The sequence below is a fragment of the Pteropus medius genome, unplaced genomic scaffold (assembly GCF_902729225.1).
Source record: "Pteropus medius unplaced genomic scaffold, Ma_sr-lr_union100, whole genome shotgun sequence".
In the NCBI taxonomy this organism is placed as follows: domain Eukaryota; kingdom Metazoa; phylum Chordata; class Mammalia; order Chiroptera; family Pteropodidae; genus Pteropus; species Pteropus medius.
The window spans coordinates 20,299,730-20,322,939 of NW_024340696.1; the positions used below are offsets into that span (position 1 = coordinate 20,299,730).

Genomic DNA, 23,210 nt, shown 5'->3' on the forward strand with positions numbered 1-23,210 from the left:
TAGCATTGCTTACTCTGGGTTCCTGATCATCTCTGATAACGATTTCTTCCCCAGGCAGAGGCTGCATAAAAACCGGATTCCACTGACCTGCAACATTACTACAGACAAAAAAAGTCCATCAGTCTACACAAAAATGATAAAGACGAAGCTTATGCTGTTGGCAGTATGTGGGCAGGGAGGGCCTCATCCCTGAACCTCTGCAATGACTGCTTGATCAATTCTATTAAAAATGTTTCAGAAAAAAGAAACTTATTCTTAGCAGAGTCTGGTTTTATAGAAGTGCTCTTACCAGTTTTAAGTTACCTTTCTGAAATTAAAACTCCAAACCCAAATCTATAATAGCTAATTTTTATTCTGCATTTACTATATACTAGATGTTATATTAGGTACAGTTCTAGTTACTATTCATGTATGCCTTATAACTTTGAAGGATGTATTAACCCCATTTCACAGATGTGGAAAGTGAGGCTTAAGGTATCTCATAACTAGTAAGTTGCATAACCAGGATTCAAACTCTCATCTAAACCCAGATTCTTTGTTTTTTTACTATTTTGTTTGAATGCCATCTATCAGGAGTCCGCTCAGATTTTCTGAGGTGTGGCTGCTCAGGGTCAATCTGTGGGGCAAGCATTCCAGAACTCTATTCTAGAATACAGGGTTATCAGGGACCCCTAAGATTCAATTGATTTAGTTCCAGGCACATCGAGCTATATCCTAGGGAATCCTGCACAGGTATTTCAGAGGTTACACAAGTGTTTGATTCAAAATTGGCTTTAAAAATGTATTTTGTGACTATTAAAAAATTTAAACTGGTATCATATAAATTAAAAATATCACATACCAAATATATCTAATACTTAGAAATTATCAACACATTAAATTATGTTATAATTTCATACTTATTAAACACTAGTTTGGTTATACAAGAGTTCATTATCTTTTGAAGAAAAAGGTTTCCTGTTTTTAAAAAAGTTTGAGAAGCACTGTACTTCTGCAATCTGCTTTTCATCTTTTGATGAAGAAACTGAGAATCCAAAGTGGCTGCAGTGTCTTTTGGACTTTGTGGTTATCAGAAATTGTCTTTTCTTAGAAGCAAAAAATAACCCTCCCAGGTTAGAAGTATTTTGGATATGTGCTATCTCTCCCAAGAAATACAGTATTTTATCTCATTCTATCCCCAAGATTCCTCATTTTGTCCTAAAACTAAAAGGTAAAAAATAATACAAAACGCAAAAGATGTTTCAGAAAACAGTTAGCAATAGGCAAACCCAGGGCTGTATCCTTTAAATGCAAACCTTTGACTTTGTTTCTACATAAAAAAGCTCTCATGTATTCATAGTATGAAACTGCTTGGGGTAAGGCAGATGACAGAGGTAAGTGATACATACTGTTCAAAATTGATGTATTTCACAAGTGTTTGGTTCTCAGCATCATGCCACAGGGCCCAGATATCCGTAGGGGTTAAGGCAAAGTCAATTAGTGTCTCCTAGGAGGAAATGTGGGGTAAAAAAGGTAGGTTAAAATAGAAAGGGTAGCAGTTTAAGGCAACTTACATTTGTATCGGTAGAAGAGGTAAAAGCATATGAAAGAGTACCACATGAAATAAAATTTTGTTTGCATCCATTTTAAGGTTTCAATCTATTACAACGTAGTTGAGTCAGCCAATTCTTCTTTCCTATACTTATATACAAAGGATGATCCAACCTACCTGAGAAGTGAATAGGGAGGAAATGTGATCTAGACTGTAGCGGTTATTCTCAGTGCTCACCAGCTGGAAAATGCAGAACTGTTAAAACACAAATTGATAATTTATTATTTGAAATAATCAATGTGCTACTTTTTTAAATGAGTTATTAGCATTCAGAAACTAATTTGAAAAAAGTATAGTCAAATACACATTACATTTATACCATCTTAATCAGTGGTGTTAAGTACATTCACATTGTTGTGTAGCCGATCTCCCAAACTTTTCATCTTGCAAAACTGAAACTCTATACCTGTTAAATGACTCCCCATTCTCCTCTCCCCCAAGCCTTTGGCAACCACCATTCTACTTTGTCTCTATGACGATGACTACTCTAGGTGCTTTATATAAGTAAAATCTTAAGAGTATTTGTCTTTTTTGACTGGTTTATTTCACTTAGCATAATATCCTCAAGGTTCATCTATGTTATAATATTTATCACAACTTCATTCCTTTTTACAGCTAAATTTCACTTTATGCATATACCATATTTTGTTTATTCATTCATGTGTTGATGAACACTGGTTGCTTCCATCTCTTGGCTATTGTGAATAATGTAATAAACATGGGTGTACAAATATCTTTTTGAGACCCCGTTTTGAATTCTTTTGGGTGTATACCCAGAAGTAGAACTGCTGGATCATAGAGTAATTCTATGATTATTTTTTTGAGAAACTGCCATGCTATTTTCCATAGCGACTATAGCATTTTACATTCCCATCAGCAATGCATAAGGATTATGATTTCTCCACATCCTTGCCATCACTTGTTATTTTCTGTTTTGTTTTGTTTTTGATAGTAGCCATCCTAATGGGTGTGAGGTGGTATCTCATTATGGTCAGAAACCTATTCTTAAGTTTAAAACATATATATAATACAAATCAACATTAGCCAGTTAATCTTTATTAAAAAAAAAAACAACAAAAACCCTATAAAATACTTCATCTTTAGTATTTAACTCCCTTGTCAAAACAAAAAAATTCAAACTCAAAATAATTTGATGGGTACTTAAAATAATTTTTTGATAAAGAAAATTCACAGAACAAATTGGTAGTTACAAAAAAGATGTCAGAGATGTAAAGTACAGCATAGGAAATATAATCAATAATACTGTAATAACTGTATGATGCTAAGTGGGTACTAGACTTAATGGAGATGACCACTTCGTAAAATACGTAAGTCTAACTACTATGTTATACACCTGAAGCTAATATAATGTTAATGTTAACTGTAATTGAAAAATGAAAAAAGAAAAAAAAAGAAAATTCACTGACAAGAGTAATAATGCTTCAGACTAAAAAGAGTGACAATGGGTCTGTCCTTACAATGTAAGCAATTTTCAACAAGTAAATATATATTTATATATATTATAATATATATAAAATATATAAAAAAATACACACACACACACAGAGTCCCTTTTGAGAAAAAAACAAGACTGTATGAAATAAGAAAAATATATGTGGTAATCATATTTACCCCAGCCTAGAGTTGTATTTTATAAGCTACAGACCTCAACTCATTAGTGGAATATTAATCAATATAGCAGGTCTCATACAGCATTAAAAAAAAAAAAGCACCCCAAATGGAAGTATCAGAGTTCATCAGATCATCACTCATAGTAAATACTTTATAAAAATTTTGTTGTTAATGTTCATCATCTCATATGTATATACTAGGTAGCAATGAAAAATATTTCTTATTGCAGATTCTAGCCAAAAAACAAGTTGGAAGAATGTTCGTCTAATGCAGTGGTTCTCAAACTACCTGTAATTAAGGATTTGTTTTGTTTTGGTTTGTTTTTTAATTTCCAATCCATTGCAGACTGATTACTTTTATAAAATATATAAACCCTGAATGTGGATATCTATGGCAATGTCAAATCACTAAGAATTCCTGGCCCAGGACTAGTCCATACACAACACGGTAGATCTACAAGACTTCTTTTTTTTTTAATTTTATTTTAAATCTTAAAAAGTTAGACATTTATATAATCCATGAAGTGATCTCTCTGATTATTCTAGCACCCATCTGTCACTACACACAGCCATTACAATATTGACTATATACCCTATGCTATACTCTAAATCCTTGTAACCATTTTGTAACTACTAATTTGTACTACTTAAAAATACGGAATGCTTCATGAATTTGCATGTCATCTTTGTACAGGGGCCATGCTAATCTTTTCTGTATTGTTCCAATTTTAGTATATGTGCTGCCAAAGCAAGCACTAGAAGACTTCTGTTTGAGATTTTTATAAATTTCTTAGATGGAAATACAGATAGCATGCTTATTATATCGGTGAGAACCTACTGAATTAAAACACTTATTAACAGACTTAGAATCCAAAGAACCAAAAGAAAAACAAGAACAAATAATATTAATAGAAATGGATGTAAAATATTAGAAATTAAAAAATACAAAGGTGCAACTATGCAGATTAAGGAGAAGAAACCATGCTGAAGAGCAGTTTTTGTAAAGAGGGGAAGAGAAAAGACTATAAATTCATAACAATCTGAACAGGCACGAGGGTTACATGGCTGCCGAAAAAGCTTCCCTGATAGAACCACAGTGTTCAAAACAAAGGAGGTAAGAGCTCTGCTCAATCTGACACCACTCCTAGAATACCACATTCAACTCTGGATCTAACTTTTAGGGCACTGGTTCTCAAAATGTGGTCCATAGACTCTTATAGGTGCCTGAGATGTTTCAGGGGGTCAGTGAGGTTAAAATTCCTTTCAAAATAATACTATGACATTATTTGGCCTTTTCGCTGTGTTGATATTTGCACTGATGATGCAAAAGCAAATGGTGAGTAAAAATGTCTTAATGTGAATCAAGATAACCACACCAAACCGAACACACTTTCATAAAAACTAGGAGTAGAAACTTCCCCTACCCAATAAATGGCATTTATGAAAAATTCACAACTAATATATACTCAATAGTGAAACGTTGAAAGCTTTTTCCTTTAGATCAAGGAAGAAGACAATGATATCAGGCCTTGCCACTTCTATTTAACATTGTGCTGGAGTATATGTCCAGGGCAATTCAGCAAAGAAAAAAAAAGGAAAAAAAGAAAGAAAAAAAGAAAGAAATGGCATCTATATTGGAAAGGAGGCAGTATAACCTGTATTTAGAAAGTCCTAAGGATTCCACTATAACACTATTAGAACTAATAAAAGTTCAGTAAGGTTGTAGGATTCATGGTCAATATACAAAAATCTACTGTTTTTCTATAAATTTGCAACAAACAACCTGAAAATGAAATTAAGAAAATAATTCCATTTATGATAGCATCAAAAAGAATAAAATACCTAGGAATAAAATGATCAAAAGAACCGCAAAATTTGTATTCTGAAAACTATAAAACATTGTTAAAAAAAATTATAGATCTAAATAAACAGAAAAGCATCCAATGTTCATGGTAAAAGGCTTAATACTAAGATGGCAATATTTTCCAGTATGATTTAAACACACTCTATTAGGAACTGTGAAATAATCACCTCTCTGCCCCTGGTCTCTGCCCCTGGTTCCTGACACTAAGATGTTTCAGGGGGTCAGTGACACTAGGTCTCTGACACTAAGCTCCTAAAACACTTACAATCCCTTGAATGACAGGGGTACCAGGAGCATCTTTTGTTCTAATATTTGGTCTTTGATCCCAGTTCTTGACACAGAGATCCTAAGTCTCTTGGAACTTCCTGGATGATAGGAATGAGGTAACTCCTGGATAGCTTCAGGATGGGGGCTGGACAACAGAAAGACCAAACCATAATTGGAAGCCTGGAACTTTCAGCCCAACCTTCATCCTCCAGGGAAGGGAGAGAGGCTAAAGACTGAGTTAATGGCTCATGCCTACATGATGAAGCCTCCATAAAAACCCCTAAAGTATAGGACTTGGAGAGCTTCCGAGCTAGTGAACATATCCCTGTGCTGGGAGGGTGGCACACCCCACCCCAATACCATGGAGAGAGAAGCCCTTGCACTCAGGACCTTTCTGGACCTCACTCTATATACCTTTTCATCTGGCTGTTTCTCTAGATCCTTTGTCATATAATAAACTAGTAAACATAAGTGATTCTTTGAGTTCTGTGGGCTGTTCTAGCAAATTATTGAGCCCTCAAAAGGGGTCATGGGATGAATCAAGAGCCCAAGGAGGTGAGAACAGTGTCCACCTTTGGGAGTAGCCTGGTTTAGGGTATAGGAGCAGGAGCAGGGTGAGAGGGCTTCCACAAATACGAAGGGCCTGACCGGGTGGAAACTCAACAGGACTAGAAGGGTGTCCATACAGAGTAGCAGCCTGCAGCCTGCAGTGGGGATTAGAGCCCAAGTAGGTGAGAAGGGTGTCCACTGCATGTGGGTGGCCTAGTGCAGAGAATCAGGGCCCAAACAGTGTGGAGGGCATCTATATGAAGGGGCAACCCGGAATGGGATATCAGAGCCTAACAGGAATGTGGGCACCCAGGCAGGGCAGCAGCCAGCATGAGGGATCCATGCAGAGTGAGGAGGACGAACCTCATTGGAATGTTAATAAGAGTAAGTGGATAACATGTAAAGTGTGAGCTGAGCAAGCATACTCCAAGCATTTATGTTAATGTACATAAAGGGCCTGGCACTGTGCCAAACATAATATCCAACAAACAGCTGTTTATGATTATGCTATTGTATCACATCCTAAATATCTCATTTTCATACAACAGCTAGTGTTTGATGAGCAAAATTATTTCTAAAAATTAACTTCCCCTATGTCCCTTAAATAACTCCATTTTTTCGTAGACCTAAATTTGCTCTTTCTCATTTCATTTTGGTTAACTTTTCCTGTCATATTCTTTTAAATTCTCTGCCTCCTTTTATTCTGACTTCTCTTTCAAGACCTTTTGATTCACATATTAACACAAAACCCACCATCTCAGTGGAAACACATGAGACATCTAGGTTGGTGTCTGAAATTGACTTAATGAAGCTACAGCTCCTCCCCTACATCAGTACATAGAGAATAACCTGATGTGTCATATTTCATACCTGTCCTCGTTTTGGTGCATGCATGTATATCCCTAGATAGAGTCCCATGGAAGGGGAATACGCAAGTCGTAATTTGTGTCCAGTCCCAGCCATGAGCCGAAGGTCTTTATTCACAGGGACATATTCCAGCATGTCAGCTACCATCAGGCACATCTGGTCCTGCCCGAGATAAAAGAGTTAATAACTGGTACCGAAGAATATTTAGGTTAGAAAACAAATCCCCTTCCTCTTTAAAGGATACACAGCCACTCTTTTTTTTGGACATTAAAAAAAAACATCACTTTTATTGACAAGTTAGGGACATGATGGACAACTTCACACAACAGAAATAAGGCAGTCCCAAGATACTGGAGTGTAACGTTGCAGCAGACAGTTTGTTTGCTGAAGGACCCTACAGGTTTCTTTTTGAGGGGTAAGATCAAATTATCTCTGATAGATAAAATTATCAGTTTTTTGGTGAATCTTGAAAACTATTTTACGAACCTGAACTTATAAAGCATATTTGTTCTTAAGTGAATGGTATACTCTGTACTATTATTTCAACTTTTCTGTTAAGACTCATAATTTTCAAAATATAAAGACAAGGGGAGAAATATAAGAAAAATAAAGCCAAATGAAACTGTCTAAATCTGGAAATGGCCTATAATTTTCAAACTAAGTTATCTGATAACCTAAGAGAAGCAGCAAGATTTATTTCAATTCTCTAACAATTCACAGTCCTATTTTAACTTATAGAAACTATAAATGTAGCATTTACCTTGTAAGACCACATTCGTAGTTTATGATCCTGGCACAGAGCAAAGATGAAGGCATCATGCTCGACACAATGAATGGCAAGGCTGAGGGGACGATCTGAAGGTCCCTGATCACCTCTAAAAACATAAGGCCAGTTTAGAGTTTGACTATTGCAAATCATCTGATTGTTAGAATTTGCAATTTAAGATATAAAATTAGAAATGTATACTTTTAATCAACATAAGGAGCAAGTGTTTATATGTTGGTGTAAGACCACTACACTTTTTATTTGATTTGTAATCGATTACTATGATAAATTTTAAAAGGCTCTATGTAACAATGGAATACTGTCCTAATCATCAGAAACTTTCTACTTTGAATATTACACAAAATTGATTTGGTAAGTCAAGGCAGAGCGCTGAAATAGATATTGGGAAGACATACACAGTAAGCTACTTTTTGCTGTCAGGGTGGCCAATCTCAAATGAGGTGGGCTCTGGAGCATGGCTCTCCTCAGATGGGACGTGATATTGCGCAGACTCTCCTTTCCAGTGTAATCTTTACCTGCCTTGGAGTAATACTGGAAGCAGTAACAGGTGCTGACCCATGTAAAATTAAATTCTCAGGCCCCCTGATTTACCTGCCAGACAGCACTCACCTGATAGCTGTTGGCATCCAGCCTATAAGCAATCGTTGCATTACTGAACTCTGTTTCAGTTCCACAATTGACACCATTCCTAAAAGATTGAAAACAGATCAATGACATCCAAGACACCTCTTGATGATACTTCGTGACACCCAAAGGCAAGAAGGATGCAACAATGAACAAGCTCTTTATAACAAATGACAGGCTTCTACATTTCTATAAGGAAGTCTTAAGATGTACCTTTTCATGTATATCGCACCTAAAATATTTTGAATCATTATTGGATCAATAAAAATAGCATTTTTAGATTCCTAGGGAAAATTTTTGCCATTTATAAATAACTCGTATTGTTTAGAAGAAATACTTTATTCTTTGACAAAGAATCAATGGGTACCTTTCATGTGTCAGGCAGTGCTAGGTGCTGGAGATGGAGCAGTAAACAAACAAAATCCTGCCTTCATGGAACTTACATTCCATTGGGAGATGGGAGAAGCAAGAAGTTAACAAATTAAGTAGAATTAGCAATGAGAAAAAAATAAAACACGGAAAGTGAAAGCTAGGGCAGGGTGTGTGTGTAATTTTGAAAAGGGTGGTCAGGGAGGGCCTAGCTGAGGGGGGCATTGAGTAAAGACCTAAAGGAGCTGAAGGAAGGAGCCAAGCTGGTTGCTGCGGAGACTATTCCAGGCAAAAGCCCTGAGGAAGGCGTGCCTGTGTGTTCAAGGGACTGCAAAAAGGCATGTGGCTGGTGCTGAGGTGAGGGGTCCTGTTCACCAATGTAAGGACTGTGGGTTGATTCAGAGTGAGATAAGAACCGCCCTCATTCGAGGGCTTTGAGTAGTATACTGACATGACTTGATTTAGGTTTTAAGTATTTCAGTCTGCCCAAGAAGTTTCTGTGTAGGAGTTAAGGACAGATCTGGGGAGATATTGAGGAAGGTGATGCAATAATCCAGGCAAGAGATAGTGGTGACTTGAAGCAGGATATCAGCAACTCGACTTTCTTGTTTTCATTAATTTTAGTTATAGTACCTCAACCTAAAGGTAGTCAACTGATCTCTACAAGAGACCTTAGAATAGGCTGTCTTAGTTATGTTTTCCCATATTCCAGTAAGCTTTACAGTTCCTCATCCACTATATAAAATCATGCCCTCTTGGAAGAAAACAGTAAAGCATTCGGGATGCATTGGGTAAGTGACACTGAATGATCTTTTCAGGAGTGTTATGGAAGCAATTCCTGTGTTGAGTGATGGGTATGGATCTCCAAGATCTGTGTTAATGCCAACCTTCCTTGTTTAAAGTTATATCCACATTCAGTTCCCATTCTTACCAGGTATGTCGTAAGGAGGTAGTTTAAGAACGAAGATTCCTCCAGCAGCAGAAGGTAGAGCAAACAGGGCCTCCCCATCATTGCTAAGCCAGGCTGCCGAGGTGGTAGAATTAGGGGGGAGTCCGGGGACTGCTGGAATTAACTGATTGTTGCAAGGATCTCTGAAATCAACTTTTCCAATGTCAGTGAATATTGATTGCATCTGACTTTCAACTACTAACTCCTGTGGAGTAATTACAAAGAAAAATCTGTTAAATCAGAATAAGCTTAACGTTGCATAGTTCCTCTCAATTGCTACCAAAGCTTCTAGAGTAAAAAATCGTCCAGCTTAAAAAGAAATCTATTTTTTTAAATGAAAACTATTTCTTCAACCTACAATGTGTCTGATCATTTTAAATAGTAACTATCAAACTGTGTGTGGTGAGGGCTACCAAGGAATTCAACTTTCCTTCAATTCCAAAGGCTATTGCTCCAGTACTTATGTGTGACAGCCAGAGGAATCTAATAAAGGACTTAATCAACTTACGCTCCTATACATCCGGGAAGGGTGTGGTAAAAGCAACCTGTGTACTGTTTGATTGGTTAATATCAAGATTATCACATGATTCTGAGTCTCAGAGACATGAACCCCTCCAGGTAAGAGGCTGCAATTTTGGAATTTGAGGCGAACTGCATTATTCAACAAATTTATATCCAGTGACTCTTCCACCAGCTCCAGTGTATCTCCGGAGGTCTTCCTGTTAAAAAAAAGTACATTTCTTTAAAAAGTTTATGCTTTTCTTTCTAACTAATTGTAGCACTGAAATACATGGAAATAGTTTCCTGGTAAACTCTCCCAATTTGAAAATTTTGGATAAACATAGTCAGACCAATTTTTACACCCTGAACCACCTTATATAGATTTACCAAGCATACTATAAAACTCAAATCTTATCATATGAAGACATTTCCAAACTTGACAGTCCACTTATTTAGAACTATATTCAATGCAATTACACTCCACTCTAATGAAAATCATGCCACATACCCTCATTACTTGAGGTGGAACATGGCCTCCACATATATAACTACAGCCTCAAACTATAGTGACCTTAATACATATGGGTATTTCCCCTCCCCTTCCTTCCGCTACTTCTTCCTGCTAGGATTCAGGGCAGACTCTTCTCCAAGTGCAACTGCCACATAGTAGCTCTGGAACTATAGAAGGCACTAAGCTGGGAATGCCATAACATCTCATTACCTTGATTACCATATTACCCAAAGAGCAGGTCTCCTTCCAGCAATTAAAGGCCAATCTCTGACTTTCTCAAGAATATCCCTCCTGCATCCATCTCTCCTTCTTCCAGAGCCTTCTACCGACATGCAAATATGCTCTTCTCAGGCCTTTCTCTTTCCATCACCCCATTCCAGCTCCCATCCAACTATCACATTCTCTTCATTGCCCTCCACGGCCAAACTTTCTCTTATTTCCTCACCTCCTTCATACGCTTCAACCAACCCTCTTCTTCCAAAGTCACCAGACCAATTCCAAAGGACTCAGTCCTTCTCTTACTTGACCTCTTTGCAACAATCCACATACTTGACCATGCCATCCTTAAAAGTCTCCTCTCTCGACTTCCATACCACCTCTCCTGGTGTGACTCCCACACCTCTGGGCATTCCCTCTCCTTCTCCTTGACCCGACCCCCTACATGCTAGTCCCTCAAACCCTGATCCTGGATCATATTTTCTGCTCACTGTACACATTTTCCCAACATTGCAAGCACCACTGAAGCCCTGATGATTCCCCAGAGCTACTTGGGTAACTCACTGTGTCATAAGCACAATTTTCTGGATCTTCAACCTCATCTCTGAACAATCGCTTCACTTTCCTGCCTTATGGTTAAAATTAGGTTCTGGATATTCCTGTAGGACACTGCCCACACCCCATCCTTCTCTAATGGTGGTAGCTTTCTCTACCATGCTCCTTGTAATGGAGCCTCAGGGCAGAGCACAGATATCTTGCTTGCTTCCTGTTGCCCCCTAGGCCATTATTCCTTACTCCCTGCCCTAACCACTCAGCTCTGAAGCTCAGGCAATCAGATACCACCTGCTATCCTGCATATTAGTTATCTACAGATCTCTCTCATTCCTTGAAGGCTTTAGCTCCTGGCTCACTCTTACTTCTCCTGCCATATTCTGAATGATTTCAATATCCATGTGTTTTCTAATACCTCACTTTCTCAGCTTCTTCAATTCCTCTCCTCTAGTGGTTACCCTTGACTGCATGTAAACGTACTATTATATATCTCCTATACCATCACCTTCCCACTACCATTTAACTTCGCTGCTCCTCTCACAGCAATGCTCCTTGAGGGAGTTGTTCTCAGCTCACAATTCCCCGCCCCCTTCTCTCTTGAATCCACTTCATTCAGGCTTTTGTACCACTTACTGGAGCAGTTCCTGACAAAGTCACTGATGTCCTCCATGGTGCAATGTCGATTTTCATTTCTCTGACTTATATGCAGCATTTAATAGTTTTTTTACTCTACACCTTCTTGAAACAGTTCCTTGACTTTGTGGGACACAACTATCTTTTTGTTCAATTCTTACTAGCTACTCCTTCTCCGTTTCCTTCACTGGTTCCTCAGTTTCCTAAATATAGGAGTGATCCAGGTTCAGTCCTCTTATCCTCCCTCATCTACACAGTGGTTCTCAACTGGGGGCCATTCTGCCCCAATCCCCAAGGACAGACAGCAATATCTGGAGATTTTTGCTTCTCACAACTAAATGTGGTGTGCGTGCACATGTGTGCATGATTGCTATGTAGTGGGCAGAGGCCAGGGATGTTGCTTAACGCCCTGTAATGTACAGGACAGCCCTCACCACAGAGACTTACCTACCTCCAAATGCTCATAGTGCAGACGCTAAGAAACCCCTATTTATACTCATTCTCTATGTGGCTTTATTCAGTAGAACAGCTTTAAATGCCATCTAATGCCAACAATTCCCAAATAATGTATTGTCTGCCCAAAGTATCCGCTAAACTCCTGACCTTTGCCTCATCACTTCCACTTGGGTATCTAACAGGGTCTCAAAGGAAACCTGTCCAAAACAGATTTCCTAGACCCAGCAAATCCAAAAAACAAAGAAACAAAAACACCTGCTTCACCTGCACTCTTCCAACACAGTTAATGGCATCTCTATAACTTTTAGTTGCTCAAGCCAGAAATCTGTATCCAATAGTAAATTCTAACAAATTCACCTTCAAAACATATCCACAATCAGAACATTTCTCATTGCCTCTACCAAGGCCACCCTGGTCTAAGCCAGCATCATTTCTTGTCTGGATTGTGGCACTGACTTCCTAACTGGTCTCCATGCTCCCACCCTTTTCCCACCATAGTGTTCTCAATCCACAGCCACATTAATCCTTTAAAAATGCAACTTAGATTATGCCATTCCTTCACTTAAAACTCTCAAATGGCTTCTTTCCATCTCAGAGTAAAAGTCAAAGGCTTAAAATAACTGACAAAGTCCTGACCTGGTCCTTGGCTACCTTTCTTATTACTCTACCCTTTGTTCACTCATCTACGGATTCGTGACCCTTTGACATTCTTTGAATACAACATAGAAGTTCCTGTCTCAAAGTTCTTTGCAGTTTTTTTTCTTGGAATGCTCTACCTGAAATTCTTGTCACCCAGATTTCTTTCCTTCCTCTGCTCAAATGTCACCATATCAGTGGGTCTTGCCCGACTATCTTATACAAAATATTATCTCCCATAGGCATTTCTCTTCCCTCTTAACTTGTTTCCCTGTTCTCTATTCCACTTATCACCTGACAAACCATACTGACTTTTTTTTTTGTAACTTGTTTATTGCCTGTTTCCCTCCATGGGAGCAGGGACTCTGTCTGCTTTGTTCCTGCCGTATCCCCAGTAACTAAACATTAACTAAAACATATTAAATGCTCAAAAACATCTCTTAAGTGAGATTTTTATCTCTAACATAGGTCTTTTTTCTGAGCCTGAGACATGTAAATTTCAATACCTACCTGACATTGCCAAAAGGCTGCTACACAGATATTTCACATTTAGTACATCTAAAAGAATTATTCAAATCTCTCAAAACCCCTGCCATATGTACCTGGTTAGTCACACCAGAAACCAACGAGTTGTCCTTGTTCCTTCATTTTCCCTTACCATCTCCCACCCCATAGTCAATCTATCATTAAGTCCTAGTGAATCTACTTTCTCAGTGTATGTTGAATCCATCTATTTCTCTTTTCCTAGTCATTCCCACAACTCTTTTCCTAGTCATTCTCAGCATCTCTTACTTGGGCTATCATAAAAGCAAATCTTTCTTTTGTATTATTCCCATCCAAAAACCACTTTCCACAAAGTAGACTGATTTTTTTTAAAAAATGCAATTCTGATCATGTTAGCAATCCTTTGAGACTCTTCAATAATTGTTCAATGTACCTAAGATGAAGTCCAAAATCCTTAAAAAGATCTCAGGGTCCCTCATAATGAATCCTGCCTACCTTTTTGGTCTCAGCATCTCTCATATCACTTTGTTTTCCCCATTGCACTTAAGCCACACAGACCTTCAGTTAGTTCCTCAAACCCACCAAGTTCTTTCCACCTCATGGACTTTGCATATGGTGACCCCACTTGCTAACTGTTCTCTCCCACAACACCCTGCCTAGCTAACCATTTACCTTTCAGATACCAGGTTAAATGTGACTTCCTTCCTTAAAGGCCTTCCAAACCCCACCAATAAAATTTGGTCCTCCCATGACCCTCTCATAGCCCCTACACTTTTCCACTGAGGCAAGTAGAAAAAATCTGTATTGATATACCTATGTTGTGATCATTAGTTTAATGTCTCTTTTCTTAAAACTGCCCTGTGAAATATGGGTCCACATCTAAACTGCTACATCTTGCATGGTATTTTTGTTCACTATTTCATCCCTAGCACACCTAGCACAGCGCTTGACATGTAAAAGCTCAAACGTGTTTGTAGAATGAAACTGTAAAGCACTGTGATAACATAATGAGTTAATGTTTAAAACTGGTCTTTACGACTCTATCCCCCAAGCTACATTTCCCCTACCTTTAGTGCAGCCCTGGGAGGGTACCTCTCCTAGAATTCTGGTCTCCTTAATTTTCTCCTGATTCAGATGTTAGAAAACAATCTTTCTCTTTCTGCCAATTACCGCTTTGGAGAATGTCACTTTTCGAACAGCCACAAAAATTCAGACGCCGAACAACCCAACCTTCCAGGGGGTTTGGCAAACACAACACTTACCAATGGATGAACCTGTTTCTGGTGACAGAGAACAACTTGCCACTTTCCACATAATAGAAGCCTCCAGCGCTCTCACTGTATTTCACGGTTCCGGTCAAGGCATTTGCAGTCCCTGCAAAAGGAGAGTGGTCAGCTTTAACTTGGTTCTCTGGGGATAACAGGGACTGAGGACTCCGAGAAAGCAAAGGGTGACAGACTGATAATCCATATTAAAAGAGAAAGACAAAATAGGACCCTAAGGAAGCTCTGATCCCGGGGTTATAGGCATGTGGACTTAGGAGGATGAACAGGGGATCAGAGATTTAGGGACTCATGGTAGGAGCCGAGGGGAAGGACAGGATGGCGCCCTCCTCGGCTACTTTCGTACCAACGCCGCAGACTGTGAATTCCCGAAAGCGCCTCGGCCTTTCGCGCTCAGCACCGCTGAGCTCCATGAAGCTCCGTTCCAGGGCTCCCGCCGCCGCCATCTTCGCGCCGCCGCCGCGAGGCCCGACGGGACACCAGCAGGACTGGGCGGCTGTCGTCACTTCCGGGGGAGGGGTGGGCGGCGGCGCGGGTTAGTGATGAACCCCGGGGAAGGGAACGGCGGCTTCCACCCTGTCTTTCAGGGTTACCAGCGAGTTGGCTGGAGAAACGGGTAGGCAGGGAAGAAGCCAAAAGAGAAAGGGCACGGAGGGCCAACCCGCAGGAACCTCCGCGTGACGGGCCCGGAGGCCGCCGGGGGCGGAGCCCTTTACCCAGCGGCCCCAGGGCGGGGGGCGGGGCCGGGTTTGTTTCCATTTTAAAAATGACGGCGCGGTCTGAACCTCTGGGGAGTGCGAGGTCCCGGAGGCCTGGCGGGTCAGCGCCCTCTGCCGGCTTCCGAGTTTGCGGTCCCCTCACTGGGTGTCGGCCTGTGAATCTCCACCTGCTCTCCTTAACCCTTCTGAGACGCGTGGGATCGAGGCAAGGAGGTGTGAAGGGCAGAGGGACCTTTTGTTTTGCGTTGGAATTTTTTTTTTAAGAGACTGTACACCTGTATAATGAAGCATAATGGGTTCAATGAAACATTGATGCTGTAATCCGCTGAAATTCCCTAAATGCTGCTCACTGGATACATGAAAGGAATTTGCCCTTCGTTGCACCCATTATTTGGATGTGTGGAAAATACTGAGGCTTTATCCGTATCTAGGGCAGAGTAGATGCTCAGTATTGAGGAAAATGCTAATATTAACGGGATAAGGTTTTTTCCCCTTGATGTCAACGTTTGTGAACGTTTGTTAAGCACTTCTGTTACTACTTGTTATTACCACATCCCTTCTCTGTCCTCTGTTTCATCCATCCTATTCTAATCGCTCTGCAGTTCACTCCTCTAGCAATGCAATCCCTTCGTTCCACGTAAAATTCATTGTTCCTACCACCTTTTCGCTGTCCCTCACTTCCCTGATGTTTCCTTCTTGCTCTGCTTAAATTCTATTTAAATTACTCCCTTGCCCAGCTTTGTTCATCATGCTTTGGTAAAAACTACGATTGTGATTAAATCCAAATCTGCAGCTGAACAGGACTAGAGAAAAATGTACGCTCACACTGATATGTCTCCCTCAACCTCTACCATGATTCTGAACCCTACTGCTTCCTGGCAAACACATTGCTTATCCCTTGTCCTCTTACTGTCCTAGATGAGTATTTCACAGCTCCTCTAACCCACAACACCTAATCCCCCATCTTCACTATCAGCTTGTTTCTGTACTTAGAAAAATGATGCAACCAAAAGAGTTTACCCCCTACCACCTCTTCCTACCTCTCGGCATCTGTACCCACATACTCTTTCTTTCCTGTTACTATATGGAATTGTCCCTGAGCTTATGGAAGGACAACTTTCTACTTTTTCCCTAGAACACCTGCATTCCAGCAATTCTCTCCTCTTTCCTATGTCTTCATCCCCACCCCTTTTATTGTTTCTCTAAGCGCACAAACATGCTGTTATTTCTCCTCGCTGCTACAAAAAGCCCATAAGAGGCATTCAGTAAATATTTGATGAATGAATGGTCCAGATGAGAGTTGATAAGACCCTGAGTGGCATGCAGAAGACTAGATAAGTTTGAAGGAAACATTTAGGAAGTAAATCAGTTGGACCTGGTAAGTGAGCATGAAAATAAGAGAGAAAGCCAAGCCTAGGATGTCTCCTGTTTTTGTCTCAGCAACTGGGTGAATGGTAGGTGCCATTAATTGGGTGGGAATAGTGGAAAAGGAGCAGGTCTGTGGAATAGGAGAAAGCTGGATTGTATTTCCTTGTAGGAACAATTGATTTTGGTGATAAAGGTTCTAATGTGAATGAAAATGCTGCATTGTTGAACAGAGCTAACATTTAAAATATTTTTCCTGAACCATGATTTTAAGCTCCTGAGATTCCACCCAGATAATAAAATTTCCTCATCTCTAGATTCTTAAACTTAATCACATCTGCAAAGTTCCTTTTACTATAAAGTAACACATTTATAGATTCTAGGGATCAGGATGTGAACATCTTTCTTCAGGGGCCAGGGATGTGTGGCTTCTTCTACCTACTATATTTATGATTTACTCTATGTCACATTCTGATTTCATCCTCATAACATCCTTATAAGGTAGCATTATTCCTGTAAGGTAGATAAATTTTCTGAAGCACTTGTTAAAAATATAGTTTCCGTCTATGGCCATGCCATCCTGAACGTGCCCAATCTTGTCTGATCTCAGAAGGAAGCAGAGTCGGGCCTGGTTAGTCGGGCCTGAATGGGAGACCACCTCGGAATACCAGGTGCTGACAACCATCAGTTGTCATCACCTTAACCCAGAGTTCAATCTTAACATTTCTCACAAATAAGGACAACCATCTATAAAATGCCTCCTAGTGTGATACAAAGTGAAGAATACAGCATCATCTGTAAAGGATTTTCAAACAACTTTATTAAGATATTCACATGCCATACAATCTACCTCTCTGAAGTGTACAGTTTAATGACTTTTGTTCATTCACATAGTTGTGTAACCATCACCACAATCTAGAAGCTGGAAAAAGCACTGAAATGGATTCTTCTCTAGAGCCTCCAGAAGGGAATGAAACCCTGCCAATACCTTGATTTTAATCCTCTGAGTTTTGTTCTTAGCTGGAAGGAGTTACCTTGCTTATGGTTATACCAAGGTTCACTGTGGAAAAGCTAAGGATCCTGCCCCCTAGCCTTGATCTAAGACTGCTCTGGAGGACCATCTGAGCTCTAGAACGCTGTGTAGGATCAGCTGTGGCCTCAACTTCTCTTTCTGCCCAATCTTGTCCCCCTTAGTTCCTTTGAGGCATTGTTCCTGAAAGCATGCTCTAGGGTACCTCCTGAATGCAAATCTCTGCCTCAGAGTCTGTTTCCTGGGGAATCCAACAACAACAACAACAACAACAACAACAACAACACACACACACACCCCTTGTCTAAGGATGAGGATGGGCAGCCAGGCACCAGGGAGAAAGAATTGGGGAAGGGAAACAGTTTAGGGGAAGATCTATTCTAAAATCCAAAATTGATGATGAAATATTGGAAGACTATAGGTTCAAGTTCTAGCTCTGTTTCAACTAACCTCTTGTCACTTGGCAGGACACCCAACAGCTCTGTGCCTCAGTTTCTCAGAAGAGGGTGTTGTATGTATTCATTTTCAAGCTCTCTTCTGGCACTAAGCTCTAGGTCTGTGGCCTAAAAGCTGGAGACAGGCTGGACCTTTACCTTGATCTCTGCTTAATTTCCAGGCTCTGAACTCAGCCTGTCCCTAGGACTGAGAACAGGCATGTCCTTCCTGAGTCATGCAATCCACGTGCATGTTTAATGTCATATTTCTTTCTTTTCTCTTTTTATTTTTAAAAACTGGTTGCTAAATTAATGGGGCATCTTACCGTTTCCTGGGAATCCAAGAATTACAATTTTTGGCAGTGAACTGTCTCATTCCTCTTTTTATCTTCAGTATCCATCAGAGTTCTCAGAAGTTAAAAGTTCCTAATAAGTATTTGAAGGAATGACTAAATGAATGAATAAACGCACATATGCATTCCTAGAAAACTCAAATGCCTTTTGAATTATTGATTACGCTGGTTGGTATAGTTGTAACATAAATGGAATCCTATTGCCATCTAGTGGTTAGGTGGTGACTTCATTTGGAAACAAAATGTGGAACGTTACCAAGATTATTGTTTGTGCAGCAAATTTCATCTACAGATACTTTCATAAGATAAATATTTTTAGTACTTGACATTGTATTCTGAGAATGTCATGGTTTGCCAGATCACCACTAATAGGTACGTACGTATAAGTGAACAGTATTGTAAATTGAACTTTAAAGCAAATTTTCCTAAACTAACTTAATAGCTGTTCCTTGAAAGAAGAATTCATGGTTTAAATAAGTATGAGAAATGATGATAAAGTTAAATATATTATTTCCTGCAGGACTTTTCAGAGATATTAATACAAAGTTGTGCTCTGTGAAGCTTCAAGAGGGCCTTATGCATGATGTGTTTTCCAGACTCTATACTCTTTTCAAGAACAACTCATTGGACCATTGTTCTATGGGAAAATACTTTGGGAAACACTGCTTTATTGTCATTTTCACCATATGTTAAATATATCTGTTGGTGCACAGTGTTCTCCTGGCTACAGAGCCTTCTTTGACCTTCATATCCATATCCCAGACGCAGTGAATTCAAGTAGCATCATCAGAAGTCAGTAGTCATACTTACATTTATATGGATCTTAGTTTTTAGGTAATAATTTCTTTAATTGAAATCAGTATTAGTTTGCATCAAATACTTTTTACATAATCTATTTTCTTTTAGGATCTAGGAGTGTGGTCTCCTGCCCCTTGGACAGTTACTTTCAATAACTGCCGTGATAGCAGAAATGACCTGGAATGCAATCACAGTGTAAATGACTTAAGGTTTTCTATTTCTGTAGGTTTTTTTTCGATTGCCTTTTACCTATGTGTTGCCATATTAACCATAGCAACTAAATCTCAAATTCCTGTCAGGAGCTCCATTTATGCCTCATTTATTCTTTCAGTCTTGATTGCATGCCTAGCATGTGCCAGGCATAGGGGTTAGAAAGATCCCTCAGAATAGGAGCTCATGCAATCAGAGATCTCGTCTACTTTGTTTTCTGTCATGTCTCTGGTTCCGAGTGCAGCGATTAGCACTGCCTAGGTGTTCATAAAGTATTTGTGGACAGAATCAAAATTTCTCACTCTGCTATTGAGGCTCTCCCAGTTTAACAGAGAGACAAAGGAGAAATGCAGATAACAGTAAACTATGGTAACTAGCATAAAAGAGATACGTACAAAAAAGAGAAAAATTCCAGGCAAAAAAGTCTTGAAAGCATAAAGAGAACTGGGGTGAAGAATGATTGAGAAGGTTTGGGTCATCTTAGAGAGAGCTTTTTCTTTCTTGCCAAAGAATTTAGATTTACTTAAAGGTCTTTTCTTACAACTCAGTCCTTAAAGTACTTAGTAAATTCTTTTTGTAGATTTGATATAAGAATTTTATTTTATCTCACATCAAACTTTGTAAATCGTTAAAAGCTCTGTGTCTCAAGAGAGCCTGCAAAAAATTTGCCGAAAGCTGATCGACATCACTGTAAGGTTAATAATTGCTGGGGAAGCCTGGATGATATCGTAGGTACTTAACAGTTGCCCTCACATACTGTCTAGAATTTTGAAATTCTCCCCCAAAGCAGAATCCTACAGGAAAAGATTCTTTAAAAAGCAAAATGTGGAATAAGTGAAGTATATCGGTGACTTCTCATTTCCCTTTTCATCATTCTTTCTCCCCAATTGCCTCAGACACCAGGGCCCTCTTATGGCCCGTGACAGCCCAGGGTTTCCACCCAGATCTGACTTTCCTGTTCTTTGGACTTATCCTTGGGGACATATGTCCTGGATTTTTTTTTTCACCTTTGATGTAATAGTTACCATAAATTTCAATATGTTGTGATTCATTACATGCTTAATTAAATGTTATTTTTATATCTTTGTAAGAGCTTGCACATAATTTAATTCACAAAATCAGAAAAAAAAATCCTTGCTTGAACCATATGTCCTGAGTTTTGCTTCTAAAAATATAAGTGCTATACCTATCAAAACCAGCTGTGGTGTAATTGGAAGTGATCTGACACGGATCCACACAGAGGTGCCAATAATATAAAATCTTAATCAGTTGCCCTTCCCAGAAGTAGGGGTACTGCACATACATCACCTTAACCCACAGACATTGACACTTTGCCCTTTCTTGTTCATCAGCTGAGGGGTCTTTTCCTACCTCAATGCCATTTTAAACACAGTGAAGCAGCTATCAGTTGACTGGAACTCACATGTGATATACAATTGATTTATCATCTAATACGAGGGAATGGAACTTCAGTGGTGGAATTGGAGGCATCAACAAGGAACCAGATCTGTAGGTAGGCTTAACAGGTACAGTTAAGTCATCTTTATAAAATGTGAATAATATTGACCTTAAAGACTGAGATCAAAGCCAATACAGTAAAGAGTTTTATTTATGTGTATAGATCCCAGAGCTGCTTTTCGTGTAAGAGCACACAGTTCAAATAAAAAGCTACAGATTCAGATTTTTAAATATAGATTCTTGGAGCTACACTCGTATGAAGTTGCACCAACTTCAGGTGATCCCTCCTCATTCTGTCTTTTAAAAGCTCAGAGATGTCACTTCTTTTGTTGTCACTCGGCCACAGGCCATCTGTTTAATTCTTTTCTCCTTTCATCTTCTCCTGAAAGTTCTCTAATGTCTTTCTCCCGTTGTTCTCATCCTTCAAAGAGTAAAAGGGTTCAAATCATAAAAATAGGAAGCATTTTTAGAAGTATTAGCTCTTCCTCATTCTGCCTGCCAAGTTTCAATTCAGTGCAGGTGCTGACAGATGTTTATAGGCAAATGAAATAAGTCATTTTCATATCGCAGAGCAAGGATGCTCGTTGACCTGAGTAAAAGTTAGGACTCTGATTAGAGGCTCCAGTTTGAGGTCAGAGGTCAATGCTTTTCTAAATCCCAGACAGTAGTTTTGTTTTAGCTTTCCTTTGTCATAACCCAAATCCTGCAAGAATGTCTGGAAATTCAGTAAGTCAAAATGTCTGCCTGGTAAAGCTTCTATAGGCAACCGCAGGTCCGCGCCCAACGATTGTTTATATTTCTCTTGCATCCTCCAGGATCCTGCTTACGCACCAGTTTCTGTTGAGTAACGGTTTGCGGAGCCAAGTCCGATGGTAATGTTCCTCGTCTGCCTTCTTGGGTTGCTCCTGACGCTGGCCCCTGACAATGCCAGGCTCGGGAACGATTTGTTTCTGATCTCCAGCCAAGAAGTCTAACAATTCTCTCCCTTCCTTTCCATCGCCCTTGTCTTCCTTACCCATGCCAAGTCTGGGATTTTCCTTGTCTAGAGATCATGCAGGCAAGGAAATGAACTTCTTGGGATAGGACAGACCACTTAATAGAAAATATGCCCTTTGTTCTCATTCAGTTGCCTTCTCCTTAAATGACATTTCTCTCTAAGGCTTCTGCAGATATGTCTGCACTAGCTACTCAATTTCTACAAGTTCCCTGTCAGAAGACTAAGAGGGAGCAATGGAATTCTGATTTTTCTGATTGGGTAGCAATAGCTCAGAAAGGAAAATTAATTTGTCCAGGGCTTTAGTCAAGTAAATTCTGTTAGTTGTGTCTGAATCCATTTTTTAAACTTATTGAAAACTCCTTTTAGCTCCTAGCACCCATGTCCAAGATATTGGAAGCAAATCCTTATGTTTACCTACAGAAAACAGAACTACCCAGGTCTGACTGCTGGTCACTGATTACACCATGAGTTAGAAAATCTTAGTTCATTCGGACACACCCAAGGACGGCCCAGCAGGGATTAGAGTTACCAGGAATATGGATTCTCCTTCCCACTATTAACGAGGCACTTGATCAAGTCACTTCACTTCTCTGGGCCTCAGTCTCCTCATCTGTAGAGGCAGGCACTTGGGTTTCATGATCTCGTAGGTTTCTTTCCAGCACCAGGAGACTACAACTAGGAAGATGCTAAGATAAAGGCATATAACTGCACTATCTCTGAAAAGTCCACCAAACAAATATAACACTTTAAAAAGAATCTCAAAATAAAAATAAAAATAAAAATCTCTAGTAAATAAAAATGTGTATATACTTTGATTCAGTAATTTTACTCTTGGGGCTTTATCTAAGGAAACAGAGATGTGCTTTAAGATACAAAGATGATTGTCACGGTGTGTGTGTGTAAGAAATTTTGAATTTTAGGGTAATTTTAGATTTATAGAAATTACAAAGGGTACAGAGAGTTCTTGGATATGCTATCTGCCCTCCCTCCCCATTTCCTCCACTGTGAACAACTTACATTTATCACAACTAATGAGCTAATAGTGACACATTATTA

The 23,210-nt window shown here is 39.4% G+C and overlaps 1 protein-coding gene, 1 long non-coding RNA gene and 1 other non-coding gene across 4 annotated transcripts in view; 1 reads left to right on the forward strand and 2 right to left on the reverse strand.

Moving 5' to 3' along the window:
- NUP160 (nucleoporin 160) overlaps positions 1 to 15,362 on the reverse strand; it is a 40,865-nt gene extending 25,503 nt beyond the window's left edge. The window contains exons 1-10 of the mRNA XM_039869353.1: positions 15,137 to 15,362; positions 14,770 to 14,881; positions 10,007 to 10,217; positions 9,481 to 9,703; positions 8,166 to 8,244; positions 7,530 to 7,644; positions 6,773 to 6,931; positions 1,709 to 1,786; positions 1,389 to 1,486; positions 14 to 98 (exon numbers count right to left, since the gene is read on the reverse strand). Coding sequence (XP_039725287.1) covers positions 14 to 98; positions 1,389 to 1,486; positions 1,709 to 1,786; positions 6,773 to 6,931; positions 7,530 to 7,644; positions 8,166 to 8,244; positions 9,481 to 9,703; positions 10,007 to 10,217; positions 14,770 to 14,881; positions 15,137 to 15,236 — 1,260 coding nt within the window. The 5' untranslated portion in view covers positions 15,237 to 15,362. The remainder of the gene's footprint in view (positions 1 to 13; positions 99 to 1,388; positions 1,487 to 1,708; positions 1,787 to 6,772; positions 6,932 to 7,529; positions 7,645 to 8,165; positions 8,245 to 9,480; positions 9,704 to 10,006; positions 10,218 to 14,769; positions 14,882 to 15,136) is intronic.
- Positions 3,872 to 3,978, reverse strand: LOC120610729 (U6 spliceosomal RNA). Its single transcript, XR_005654989.1, has one exon. It is a non-coding gene; the product is annotated as a U6 spliceosomal RNA (small nuclear RNA).
- A 280-nt stretch (positions 15,363 to 15,642) lies between the features above and the next one.
- Positions 15,643 to 23,058, forward strand: LOC120607605 (uncharacterized). Of its 2 annotated transcripts, none has more exons than XR_005654177.1 (3): positions 15,643 to 15,722; positions 21,052 to 21,225; positions 21,973 to 23,058. It is a non-coding gene; the product is annotated as an uncharacterized LOC120607605 (long non-coding RNA). The 2 variants fall into 2 exon arrangements; XR_005654176.1 differs by having other exon boundaries at positions 21,052 to 21,212; positions 21,973 to 23,057.
- The last annotated feature ends 152 nt before the right edge of the window (positions 23,059 to 23,210 follow it).